Source organism: Hippoglossus stenolepis, chromosome 10 (assembly GCF_022539355.2).
Source record: "Hippoglossus stenolepis isolate QCI-W04-F060 chromosome 10, HSTE1.2, whole genome shotgun sequence".
Classification (NCBI taxonomy): Eukaryota; Metazoa; Chordata; class Actinopteri; order Pleuronectiformes; family Pleuronectidae; genus Hippoglossus; species Hippoglossus stenolepis.
This window is the reverse complement of record NC_061492.1, coordinates 4041648-4054570: the sequence shown is the minus strand read 5'-3', so window position 1 is coordinate 4054570 and position 12923 is coordinate 4041648. Positions and strand designations below refer to the sequence as shown.

General features: G+C 43.5%; 1 protein-coding gene across 2 annotated transcripts; it reads left to right on the top strand.

Moving 5' to 3' along the window:
* The first annotated feature begins 484 nt into the window (after nucleotides 1-484).
* Nucleotides 485-12570, top strand: capn3a (calpain 3a, (p94)). 2 transcript variants are annotated; one of them, XM_035169124.1, is made up of 21 exons: nucleotides 485-736; nucleotides 1129-1198; nucleotides 2006-2124; nucleotides 2336-2469; nucleotides 3027-3195; nucleotides 3854-3937; nucleotides 4029-4123; nucleotides 4217-4294; nucleotides 4954-5114; nucleotides 5209-5378; nucleotides 5798-5809; nucleotides 5962-6170; nucleotides 7795-7831; nucleotides 8017-8094; nucleotides 9067-9124; nucleotides 9232-9296; nucleotides 9637-9705; nucleotides 10189-10267; nucleotides 10728-10844; nucleotides 11115-11173; nucleotides 11926-12570. In XM_035169124.1, the coding sequence occupies exons 1-21, from the start codon at nucleotides 485-487 to the stop codon at nucleotides 11950-11952; spliced, it is 2142 nt and encodes a 713-aa protein (XP_035025015.1). In that variant the 3' UTR covers nucleotides 11953-12570. The 2 variants fall into 2 exon arrangements, with proteins under 2 accessions (XP_035025015.1, XP_047197605.1); XM_047341649.1 differs by having other exon boundaries at nucleotides 7795-7835; nucleotides 7916-8094.
* The last annotated feature ends 353 nt before the right edge of the window (nucleotides 12571-12923 follow it).

Here is a 12923-nt window from a genome sequence, read left to right as displayed (position 1 = left end):
AATGGACGCTACTCCTCTTCATGGCAGTCGCCTGCGCTGGTTATGCTGAGACTGCTCAATGCTGAGCTCCATTGAGAATAGGTTTAAAGGGGTTGAATGCCTTCTGCTGAGGCAAGGCATCTACCCACCACTCTTTACATGCCCTCTGGCGCGGCCCACTGGCCTTTGTGTCACCCAACAATGATGGCACCGCCGCACCACGGCCAGGGAGAGATCATTGTCCGCCGCGGCCAATGGGAACGCGACAAATAGACGTTTGTGTGATGTGTGGGTTTCTGTGCATGTGTACGCGCAAAGGTGAATGCATGTGGAGTGAATGTCTCTTTTGCATCTGCTCTGTGACGAAGGGAAGGGGGACGTCACACGCGGAGGGAGCCAATCAGACATTAGCTGTTTGGATTTATGCCAGGGTTTTTAGGCTTGTAAGACTTTAGTACTAGTGGCAAAAGTTTTTTTTTTGAAAGAAAAAGCCAACTGAGACGAGATGCCCTACACACCGTCTGGCTTTTTCTGCGACCGGCTGATCCGGGAACGAGAGAGGAGGGACGGGGAAGGTTCTCTGAACAAGCCGCTGCGCTTCAACAGCCAGGACTTCAGCGTCCTGAGACAGGAGTGCGTTCAGAGGAAGAACCCTTTCGAGGATGAGACCTTCCCGGCCACCGTGGAGTCCCTGGGCTTCAAAGAGCTCGGACACAAGTCCAACAAGGTCAAGAACATCGTCTGGAAGAGGCCCAAGGTAGGAGGGGGGGGGCCCATGGAAGAGGCACAGTGATGAAAGTTTAATTAAGAGGGGATGGATCACATGTGGGAGGTGGGACGTTATTCTTTAAAATTCACAGCAGCATCAATCCTGCATGGAAATTTGAACTTCACCTGGAGATGAAGAGGTGATGGAAATCCTGCCATCCCTGCATGGACGGGTTGGAGTGAAGTGAAACCAGTTGCCACAGATTTGTGCATGTGTGTCCTACTTGTTGGCTTCCCGGTTCAAATACAATGGATGTTTTATTAGTTATAAAGATGGCTGTAATCTCAGGTTTCTCTCAGAGAGTTTTACAATCTGTTTACTGACTTAAGCTACTGATCTGAGATTGATCCTCGACTCCTCTGTGTGTTTGTTGTCTGCAGGAAATCTGCGAGAACCCTCAGTTCATTGTCGGAGGCGCCAGTAGGACGGACATCTGCCAGGGAGATCTGGGTAAACCGCTCGTTTCCTTCATTTTGTGAAGTGGAGGTTTTGTGTCCTCGGATCAATGGATTTAAAGATCGACCCAAAGATTTATAATGTTTGAATTAACAGTGAATTTAAATTTAAACCTCAACCTGATCACTAGAATAACTGGAGCAGGGCCTGCAGCAATTAGGAAAGGGGAGTTAGGAAACGGGGGATATAGTAAAATCCTGAAATGCAGCGAGAGCGTTTAAAAGAAAACTGTCTCTGCATGGACAGACGTGGATGGAGCTGTATTCAACAGCTTGGGGATAACAGGGGAGCAAATATCCCGTCAATCCCCCCCCGCACACGGCCTCCCTGCCTGCAGCGGCCTCCCCATATTGTGCTCGCTCTTTTGGAAGGGAATCCAACCAGCAGCACTTCTCATTGTTGTCCAGTTCAGACTGCAAATAAAGGGGGACCAGGGGGACAAAGGTCCTGGCAGACACTGTTAACCGTTCCCCAGTTGACAAACTGACATTGTTCCCAGTGGCCGCTGACGCCCTGCACACACCTGGACAATCAGAAAAGTGAGCACGTCAGCGCTCAGCGGAGGTCGTTTCCTCCAGCACAACAAATCACAGCCCTCCGAGAAGGTCTTTACCTTCACCACAAGGGAAATCAACTATTTTCTTGTCGAGTGTGGGACGTGGATACAAACTCAAATCAGTCCAAACAGTTCACGTCTTGATCTTCTCCCACTTCAGTCGCATTCTGAAATGATTTACTGCCCCAAGAGCAGATGAAATCCCCCCCCGCTGTGGTTGAAATTAACTGGTTTCCTGTGTTCAGGTGACTGCTGGTTGCTGGCGGCCATCGCCTGTCTCACCCTGAACGAGAAGCTTCTGTATCGTGTTGTTCCTCAGGAGCAAAGCTTCTCTGAGGGCTACGCCGGCATCTTCCACTTCCAGGTCAGAAATCTTCCTCAGTTCCAGCAGAGAGTTCAGTCCATGTTTTATCATCTGAGGTCATATGAGGAAAACCCCATGAATTCATGGACTTTTAACTTAACTCATTCAAATGTAATCGTTAAAAAATGTATAAATCCTCATGAAGGACCCTGTTGAGTCAAGTGTTGACAGTCGTTGTTTCTTCTCCCTGACCCCTCCCCCTGTCCTTCAGTTCTGGCGCTATGGCGACTGGGTCGATGTCGTCATTGACGACCGCATCCCAACCTTCAACAACCAGCTGGTCTTCACTAAGTCGGCCGAGAGGAACGAGTTCTGGAGCGCGCTGCTGGAGAAGGCCTACGCCAAGTGAGAGAACCCAATATTGACTTACTGTAGAGAGAGTAGGGGGTGGTGTCCTGGTTCAGTGGTCACTGGATTAGACGATAGACCGATTTATGTGTTACAGAATAAACAATGCAGAAAAGATGCATTTATAATATAAAATATGGGTTTATTTAATTTTACTTATAGTTTATGGTTAAACTGTAAAATGTAAAGCCTCCATTGCATTTAATTGTCATGAGGGTTTGATAACAACATTCAAGGCCATTTTTAAAACTATGTATATCAGACGATGTATCGTATCAGAAATATTTAACCACCTAAGTATCGGTATATCCTCAAATACCCGTATTGGTCGACCTCTGCTCTGAATGTTTGACTGCTCCTTCACACTAACATGGGCTCAACAGGAAACTACATCAGTCAGCACATACGTCTTCTTTTGTCTGAGGTATACACACAGTATATTAGCAGATTTTGACAGTTTTTCCAGTCTAAAAACACCAAAGTACTCAGGTTGAGGCTGGATAATAATATAATAAAAATGATCAAAAGTGACCTCTGGGCTCTTCCCTGTCCAGACTTCACGGCTCCTACGAGGCCCTGAAGGGTGGAAACACCACCGAGGCCATGGAGGACTTCACCGGGGGAGTCACGGAGTTCTACGAGATGAAGGAAGCTCCTAAAGAGCTCTACAAGATCATGAAGAAAGCTCTGGAGAGAGGCTCGCTGATGGGCTGCTCCATCGATGTGAGTCTCCAGTCTGTATCTCACTGTGGTGCTTCGGTTGCGGTTGGGAGGTTATTTAACGAGAGGAGCTAAAAGTCCCAACCACCTGAGGTCACCAAAACCAAGAAGTGTGCTCCTGTTGATTTCTACGACAGAGTAATAGGAATGTGTTGAAGAATATGAATTTCTGAGATTTCGCTGAGCCAAAATCTTGAACCAAACTCCTTATTTCTAATTCATGAAATCTCTTGAATATCATAAAGAGCAAATTTCTCCTCCTTCTTCAATCTTTTCTAAGTCCTCATACTATGATAATGAAGCCTTATGACAAAAAGATGAAGGATTTCATTATTTCTAAAAACCTATAATAAAGGATAACTTAACAAGATGCTCCACATTCCTTATATTACACATAGCCTAAAATTCTGACTTTTATTCTTGTAATTTTAAGACTTTATTCATAAAATCAATTTTTTTGTGCTAATATATTTCCTTTTAGATCACATAATAAAATAATATACATTAATAAAATAAAGTAATATTGCTTTTTTTTATGTCACAATTTTCTGTTTTATTCTATTTCTGTGTATAATTCTGAATGTATTCGTAGTATTGGTGTTTTTTCCTTGTGTTAATGTTATATTATATATCTATATATATATCTTTTGTTTTCCTTCAGTCCCTGGTTCCCGCTCGCTTCGAGACTCGGACTGTGACGGGACTTGTGAAGGGTCACGCCTACTCTGTGACGGCGGTGGAGGAGGTAAAACAGGCGGGATTGTGGGTAGTTTTTAATTGAACAGGACAATATGAGTGGATGTGAGTTTAAAGGTGAAACCGTCTGTCTCCTTCAGTGTAAACCGTCTCAGCACAAGGACTCTAAAGTCCGTCTGGTGCGTCTCAGGAACCCGTGGGGCCAAGTGGAGTGGAACGGCCCCTGGAGTGACAAGTACGGACCTTTTAACCATATTTACCCATAATCCTTTATTCTCAGTCTTAATGTTCTGCTCCACTAGTTCACTTCTTATGTTCTCCTCTTCAGCTCTAAGGAGTGGGCCACACTGTCTAAGACTGAGAAAGAGAAGCTGCAGCACCAGAGCGCCGAGGATGGAGAGTTCTGGTGAGCGGCTCATCTTTATTTTTTTCAAATTTTAATTAGCCCCCTGGAGAACCCCTTTCCTGCCAGAAAGAAAATATAGTGTTGTTCTGCTCAGGATCAGATTTAGTTATTTCCCCAATCGAAGATTCCAGTTCCCGGCTCATAATTCACATTTGAAACGGTGAAGATTGTTTTTTTTTACGATGGAAACTTAAAGGATTTTGTTCCTGAGTGTCGTTCGTCTGAGAATCCGATTGGCCCCCCCGCAGTGCTCCTGTTCTGTCAGTAGTCTTTAAAATAAACCAGTTGCTAACAAAACTAAGAATAAATATGACAATTTGTTCAGATTTTTTATTTTCTAATCTTTTTTTGAATGTGTTTGAACACGGAACAACATATATTCAATGATGTGTGGTTTTGCTCAAAGCTACAGAGCTAACGGTCGACAGGGAATGACTTAAATGTTCACTTTACTGAATCAGGACTAGTGAACGGATGTTGGACATATAATTGGCCCCTGTGTATAAAATGTGGCCCCATCATGGCCCCTGATTTAGAAAAACCCAAGCTCCACTGCTGTTTAGTCCTGTTGTGAGATGTGGATTCCAGAAACACTTTTGCAGCAGCTTTTCTAAGATTTTAGCCACATGCCCGTCCTGATGGTTTCTCTTCCCGTCCAGGATGTCATTCGAGGATTTCAAGAAGAACTACACCAAGATTGAGATCTGCAACCTCACCCCCGATGCCCTGGAGGACGATAAGATCCACAAGTGGACGGTGTCTGTGAACGAGGGTCGCTGGGTGAGAGGCTGCTCCGCCGGAGGCTGCAGGAACTATCCAGGTGAGTGTCTCTTTCTGAGGGTAGAAGTGACATAGCAGGAAACACTAATCTCCAGGATTAAAATGATATCAATTCCTCGCTCTCTGGGCTGCAGACACTTTCTGGACCAACCCTCAGTACCGCCTGCGTCTGCTGGAGGAGGACGACGATCCCGAGGACAACGAGGTGGGCTGCACCTTCGTGGTGGCCCTGATGCAGAAGAACAGGCGGAAAGAGCGCAAGATGGGCGCCAACCTCTTCACCATCGGATTCGCCATTTATGAGGTGTCCGGGTTTAGTTCTCATTTTGCTATTCTAGGCCCCGTTTTTCATACTTTTGTATTTTGATGAAATTCGTCAAAAAACACCATATCTCGCAAAGTTAAAGAAAGTAATGAAACATTCCTGGATTTGCCCCCCCCGATCTGGATCCGCACCAAAATTGAATGCCCTCTTCTCTGACCTTTACCACATCCTTCCACCAAGTTTCATGGAAATCCATCCAGTAGTTTTTGCATAATCTCGTTCAAAATCATAAAAACCTACAAAACAAAACTGTCAGCTGTTGCAGTTCTGATAATAAATGTGCAGAAGTATTCAAAGTGATGAATATAATTTTACCACCATACGAATAATACGTTTTTTGTGAAGTTTTAATTTGTATCTTCTAATAACACAATCACTGACGTCCTCTCTCTCTACAGGTGCCAAAGGAGGTAAGGAAGGTGTAAACCAGACTGAGCAGCTGCTTGCAAGTTACCTACACCCCCACACTGTCTGTTTGAATTCTTGTTCCATGTCTTTGTAGTTTTGTTTTTTATAAATATATTATGGTTGAATCTGTTTCTCTCCATTCTGACTCCCCCAGATGCATGGCAACAAGCAGCACATGCAGAAGGACTTCTTCCTCTTCAACTCCTCCAAGGCCCGCTGCAAGTCCTACATCAACCTGCGCGAGGTGACCCAGCGCTTCCGCCTGAGCCCCGGGGAGTACGTCATCGTGCCCTCCACGTACGAGCCGCACCAGGAGGGCGAGTTCATCCTGCGGGTCTTCTCCGAGAAGAAGAACACCTCAGAGTGAGTGGGTGAGGGCGGGCAGGGAGGCTGCAGGGGGCAAGCTGGGCGGCCTGAGGGGGGGGGAGTGGGTTCATAGTGTGGAGACAGTCACATGTGTTTGTTAGTAGATGCTAATTCTATTCCACTGATGTTGATCCTATGTTTAGAAGCAGGGCTGGGTATTGAAATACTTCATTTATGAGAATCATGGAAGCAAACTGAACAGGATTCTCTTCAAAAAACAAGACTCGAGAGTCATAACAAAAGTTAGAGCTGCAATTTAAGATTATTTTCATCATTCATTAACCTGTTATATTATATTCCCTTAAATGTTCTGTCAGAAACTCTCACACAGAACTCAAAGATATAAATTTTACTATCATAACAGTTAAATTCTAATTTCAAGAAGGAGGAACCAGCAAATAATGAACTGCCAATTATCTCCAGTGGATTGATTTGATTAATCAATTGATAAATTGATAATTTAAAACCAAACCGGCTCAATTCTTAATAAAATAAACAGTTCTGATCCCTGTTTGAATTTAAAATGTTTTAGTTTCTCTGTATCTGATGACAAGTCAGTTTGAGCTCAAATATAAAAAAAATTCGAAGAAAACAGACATTTTAAAAGAAATGTTCCAAAGTATTTCAAGTCTTCGTGAGGCAAGAAAGATTTTTCACACAGTATAAATATACACTTAACTTCCTCGGGGGAATACCCAGCCCTGCTTGTTGTTATTGAAGCAGCAGGGGGACAGAGTTAGCCAGTTTAACAGTGATGTATCATCTGTGTGCATTAGAAATGACAGGTTTGTGTTATTTGTTGAATGAGGGGTGGGTTACTCTGCTGCTTGGCGGGTGGGACACAAACCACCAAGAACAAACCATGTTAACGGCAATTTGATTTGTAGAGCTGGAAGAAATCGGCCCCAGTTCGAAGCTGTTATGGAATCTTTTTTAGGACAAGCGACTTCAGATTTGGGCACGATCCGGTAAACTTTCAAAATATTCAGTGCTGCATACTCCAGCATCGACAAACATCCAACCCCCCAACCCCAACCCCCACCTGGCCCTGACAACAGGAGGACCAGACAGAGCCGGGGCCCCTGCACTCTGACGGACCCCAGAGCCGGCTGGGAATCAGGCTGTGATGGATGTGCACGGCCACACTGATCCCCAACACATGGGTCACTTCTCTGCAAATAAATCAGTGTTAATACCATTAGCTCTAACCTCCTTGTATTTCAGATCAGATTTAGAATCATTTATTAATTGACAGCCTCCTTGTGCTGTGGAGTCGATGTTAAATCCTATTTGACTCAAATTTGTAAAAAAGCAGGACACGACGACGTCCACGACCCTAAATGAGACAAATCAAGAGAACATGTTGTCCCTGGAGGAAGCAACAGGTGGCGCTAAACTAACACCTTTTATTCACAGCTTATTTATTACAATCTCTTTCTGTCCAATGTGAGTATGTGACGAGATGTTTCTGCAGCTCAGGATTTCAAAGTTAACTTAATATCTGATGAGAATGAGATGATTTGCAGATCTGTGTTCGTAGGTAACAGTATTGTACAGGCTTATGGTCCAGATGAGATGTTGTTGTCACCATGGTGACTGCTGTTTGTTGGTCTTCATCCAGGGAGATAGAGAACAGGATCGAGGCTGACCATCCAGTGGTGAGTCATGGTATTTAAAAGTCTCAATTCTCTTCTTGCTCGCTGGGAAAGAAAATCATAAACTAAGAAAAACGATTCCCTCAGTGAACTCATTATTATTCCCAATCACGCTAAGTGAGATTTTCATGTTCTTCCCTTCACGTCTCATTTCTGTCTCTCTGCTCTGTGGCTCCACGATGCCTCAGCCGGCACCGGCCTCGGCGGGGGAGGAGAGCGAGGAGGATCAGCAGTTCCGGACTATTTTTCAGGAGATAGCTGGAGATGTGAGTGCAGGATCCGGAGCCGCAGCAAAATGTGATGGGTTCTTCCCTGATCAATTCTGCATCCTTCCACCAAGTTTTGTGGTATTCTGTCCAGTAGTTTTTATATAATCTTGTTCACAGATAAACTAACTAGCACAGATGGAAACAGAACCTTGGTGGAAGTAAAGTGTAAACGTGTAAAAACTCGATGACTAATAAATCATTCTTTACAGCGGCTGTTTATTTAAATGTTAAATGAGTTATGTAAGTGTTTGAAAACTCTTCCTCTGTTTCTTCTTCCTCTGTTTCTTCTTCCTATGTTTCTTCCTCCTCTGTTTCTTCTTCCTATGTTTCTTTCTCCTCTGTTTTCTTCTTCCTCTGTTTCTTCTTCCTCTGTTTTCTTCTTCCTCTGTTTCTTCTTCCTCTGTTTCTTCTTCCTCTGCTTCTTCTTCCTCTGTTTCTTCTTCCTCTGTTTTCTTCTTCCTCTGTTTCTTCTTCCTCTGTTTCTTCTTCCTATGTTTCTTCCTCCTCTGTTTCTTCCTCCTCTGTTTCTTCCTCCTCTGTTTCTTCTTCCTCTGTTTCTTCTTCCTCTGTTTTCTTCTTCCTCTGTTTTCTTCTTCCTCTGTTTCTTCTTCCTCTGTTTCTTCTTCCTCTGTTTTCTTCTTCCTCTGTTTCTTCTTCCTCTGTTTTCTTCTTCCTCTTTCTTCTTCTTCCTCTGTTTCTTCTTCCTCTGTTTTCTTCTTCCTCTGTTTCTTCTTCCTCTGTTTTCTTCTTCCTTTGTTTCTTCTTCCTCTGTTTCTTCTTCCTCTGTTTTCTTCTTCCTCTGTTTCTTCTTCCTTCCTCTGTTTCTTCTTCCTGTTTCCTCTTCCTCTGTTGTCTTCTCCCTCTGTTTCTTCTTCATCCTCATTTTTCTTCTTCCTCGGTTTCTTCTTCCTCCTCTGTTTTCTTCAACCTCTGTTTCCTCTCCCTCTGTTTCCTCTTCCTCTCTCTCAGGACATGGAAATAACAGCCAACGAACTGAAAAACGTTCTCAACAGAGTGATCACCAAACGTGAGTCTAAAAAAACCTGTTGAGCATCAAAACAAACATGTCATAATGTCACAGATTAGTTCAACCAACCTATAAACAATCATTTATGTTTGCCCCCCCCCCTCCAGATAAGGACCTGAACACAGAAGGCTTCAGCCTGGAGAGCTGCAGGAGCATGATTGCTCTGATGGACGTATCCTTTGTATCGAGTGCATCGGGCTGTGTTGTCTGTGAGAGGCACAACCTGCCGAGACCCTTGTTGTGGGTCTGTGATCGACGCCCACAGGGCCGAGGCTCCACTTCACCTCGCTGTCACCCCCACGAACACACGGGAACAAAACCCAGAACACAGTAAAAAGTCACATGATCCATGTCAGTGAAGATTCTCAACACAAAACACAACCTGACCTCTGTTGGTGGGAGGGTTTGTGTGACACCTGAATGATAACGTACTGGAATATGAAGCCAGTGTTTTGGTGAGTGGACGCCGACGCACACGTCACACGATGTTGGTCTTAACTGCGTCGGCTCAGATGGACGGGACCGGTAGACTCAACCTGCAGGAGTTCAGACATCTGTGGAATAAGATCAAACAGTGGCAGGTGGGGGACGCTGGTTCTGCTTTTCGATCATTTGAGAACTTCACATTATACTGAGTTTAATCATGTTTCACATTTAACACACCGAAGCAACACTGTGCAACTTTTTCACCTTAAAACAGCAGCTTGATTAAAGTCATTTTGATGGTTGAGTGTGAGAAGTGAGGAACTGACGGAGAGTCTCAGCTTCAACTGTCAGAAGCTGAACTGTGGATCAATTAAAAACACTCAGAAGTTATTAAAAACCAGAGTTTATCTCCAATATTCAGCAGGAAACTTTTAGAATATGAAGAATTCTGAACAGAGTTTGGTGGCAGCTCCTCTGGTTCAGGAAGCAGAGGATCATGGGTAATATCCAGAGTTCAGTTGTGTTTATTTATTGCTGCAGAGGGCGCTGTTGTAAGAGTCACACGGTGTTGCTTTAAAACAATGCGGAGCCGCAGGTAAACGATGATCTGCGTCAAATTCACTCATGGTCTCTTTCAGGGAATCTTTAAACATTACAACGCTGATCAGTCCGGCAGCATCAACAGTTACGAGATGAGGAACGCCGTCAACGACGCAGGTGAATAACACACACAGAGAAATCTGAAAGGCTCAGTTCATCCAAACCACAAAAAGACATATTTTTACTTTACCCAGCTGAGCTTTGTTCTACAAATCTAATAAACCCTAACAAACCTTTTTCTGATGCGGGTGAACTGATCCTTTGAAACTGTTTATAAGGAACATATATTATATAAAATGTATTTTTTTTATCAACTGATACAGATGTTAAATAATTTGATTAAAGCTGCTGAAAGTAAAGATTCTTGATGCCACTCATTTTTTTTTAGCATTAATTCTTGTTTGAAGAATCAATTAGAAATAGTAACTTTAAAAGCAGAGCCTGTGAGGTGTCCTGCTCGGTGTAGTGAGCGCGCTGTTTGACGACAGTAGGATTGATTCAGTCTGTTGCTGCAGCTCGAACTCACCCTCTGAATCTTCTTGTCACTGTACAGTCATGTGTCTTGTGTCCCGCTCAGGCTTCCGTCTCAACAACCAGCTGTACGACATCATCACCATGCGCTACGCCAACGAGAGCATGAACATCGACTTCGACAGCTTCATCAGCTGCCTGGTGCGGCTCGAGGCCATGTTCAGTAAGTCAGGGCCTCGTGCACACTGTGAGAAATACTGCAGATACATGAACTGTGTGAGAAACTAAGTCTTCAAAGATGCCAAATATGTCTTTTAAAATTGTGGGTAAATGTGTATAAACTGATGCACAGGACATCTAGAAAAATCCCCATTTGTTTCAATAGCAAATCCATGATTGGTGTTTATTTCCTGTTGTGTAGTATTAGGTGCAGCATTGTTTGATTTGCACGTGTGTTGAGTCACAGTTGCAGTGTGGTGGTGTTTCTCTGCAGGGGCGTTTCAGGCCTTTGACCAGGACGGAGATGGAACCATCAGACTCAGTGTGCTGGAGGTAAGACGTGAACTGAGCGAACACTTTCAATCCATGTCAGGAAACACATCTGCTGAAGGTTCACTGGGTCGACCACACCATTAAGAACACAGACATAAACATAAAAACACAAGTAGTTTAAAAACCATGAAAACAAATGCAAAACTACAACTTCACCCAACTTCTCCAATTGATTTTCTCGTCCCATGTCTAATTTAAATTGATTTGTTCTTATGTTATTGTAATGAGTATTTTTATATATGTTGGAAATACACATTTGATCATATTACTGTATCTTATTTTTGTTTTTCTGTATTTTTTTACTTACTTTTACTTTATTTTGCTACGACAGAACTTCCCTGCAAACATTATGCTTTTAATTTTGTTGAGATAATAATAATAATAATAATGAATTTGAATGTTAAAGTAAGAAAACCACGGTGAGAAGACGTCTTGAATAAAGTGTGTGTTTAATGTATGTATTCATGTAGAAGTTAAACTTTATTTAATTAAATCCCATCTCAAGTTATTTGATGTATTCACACTAACTCAACATGACAGAAAACACCTCATTCAATGTGACAATTAACATTGAAAGTAATATTCAAATTTAAGTGATAAAGTTACATGTAAATTGAATATGTAATCGTGATCCCAGGGAGAAGCCATTTCCTTCTGCCTGCACTGCTGTTGTGTGTAAAATGACAATAACGTCTGATTCGATTTGAAACACCTGAAGTCACTGTGGACGTTTCCCTCTCTCTCCTGCTCAGTGGCTCCAGTTGACCATGTACGCCTAGAAAGGCCCATCCTCTCCCAGGTGAGCTCCACTCCACACGAGGACCAGACCTGCCAGCCTTTACCTCAACATTCAGTGTTCCCCGACGGCCGTCAGCTCTCATCCACCTCACCTCCTCCTCCTCCCGGATCCTCCTCCTCCGCTCTCTCTCTCTCTCCTCTCCGACGTTTCACCTTTTTCCACTTCTCTCTCTCGACAGTAGGTCTCGGGCCTTTTCGCATCGTCCTTTATCATCAGGATCTCAGTCTCCTTTCAGTCATTCGCTTTGTTTTTTCAGGGTTTTTTTGATTTTATTTCTTTCTTTCTTTTTTCAAACTCACCCTTACTTTGTACCGTACATTTTCTCAGGCATCAAACACACACAACCTCCTTTTTTTCTGTCACGATACCTCACAGTGCCTCTGCTGGTGAAACATCTCTGTGCTGGTTTACTGTTCATCCCCCCCCCGTGTGATCAAACTGAGCAGCGCAGGCGTTTTTTCCCTGGTGGACGATGAATAAACTTGTGAATCACCCCGACACAACATTTCTACAGAAGATCTGTGGGCCTCGCAAAAACCGACATCACTCTGCCCTCACCCTGTTTTTCACTCACTTATTTTTGTCAATAAAATAATACACCTGGATTTATCGTTGGCCTTGAGTAGCACGTTAGTACGTTTCACCCTCACTGGTGCCACATCCTGGGTACGAGCCCCCCCCCACCCCCACCCCACACCCCACCCCTGAAAATGTCCAGTCCGCCTGTCGTTCAGCTCCGCACGTGGACGGATGAGACTCAAGAACAAAAAAAATGTGGAGCTGACAAGTTGTTTTATTTTACAAGGTTCAAATATGGATTTGAAGGATTACGGCTAAGGGGTTGGACTGCAGCTTTTTGTGATTTTTATTATTAAGTATTAAGGCTTTGGTCTAATGAGTGTACTGCATTTTTAACCATCTTAATCTAATAAATAAATAAATGTGTAGTTA

Excerpts from the sequence above, each read along its gene's own strand:
- capn3a (XM_047341649.1), top strand. The coding sequence starts at position 485 with ATGCCCTACACACCGTCTGGCTTTTTCTGCGACCGGCTGATCCGGGAA. Across the intron at positions 5,115-5,208 it reads AGGCTGCAGGAACTATCCAG|ACACTTTCTGGACCAACCCT; the intron begins GTGAGTGTCTCT and ends TCTGGGCTGCAG. Across the intron at positions 9,125-9,231 it reads CAACAGAGTGATCACCAAAC|ATAAGGACCTGAACACAGAA; the intron begins GTGAGTCTAAAA and ends CCCCCCCTCCAG.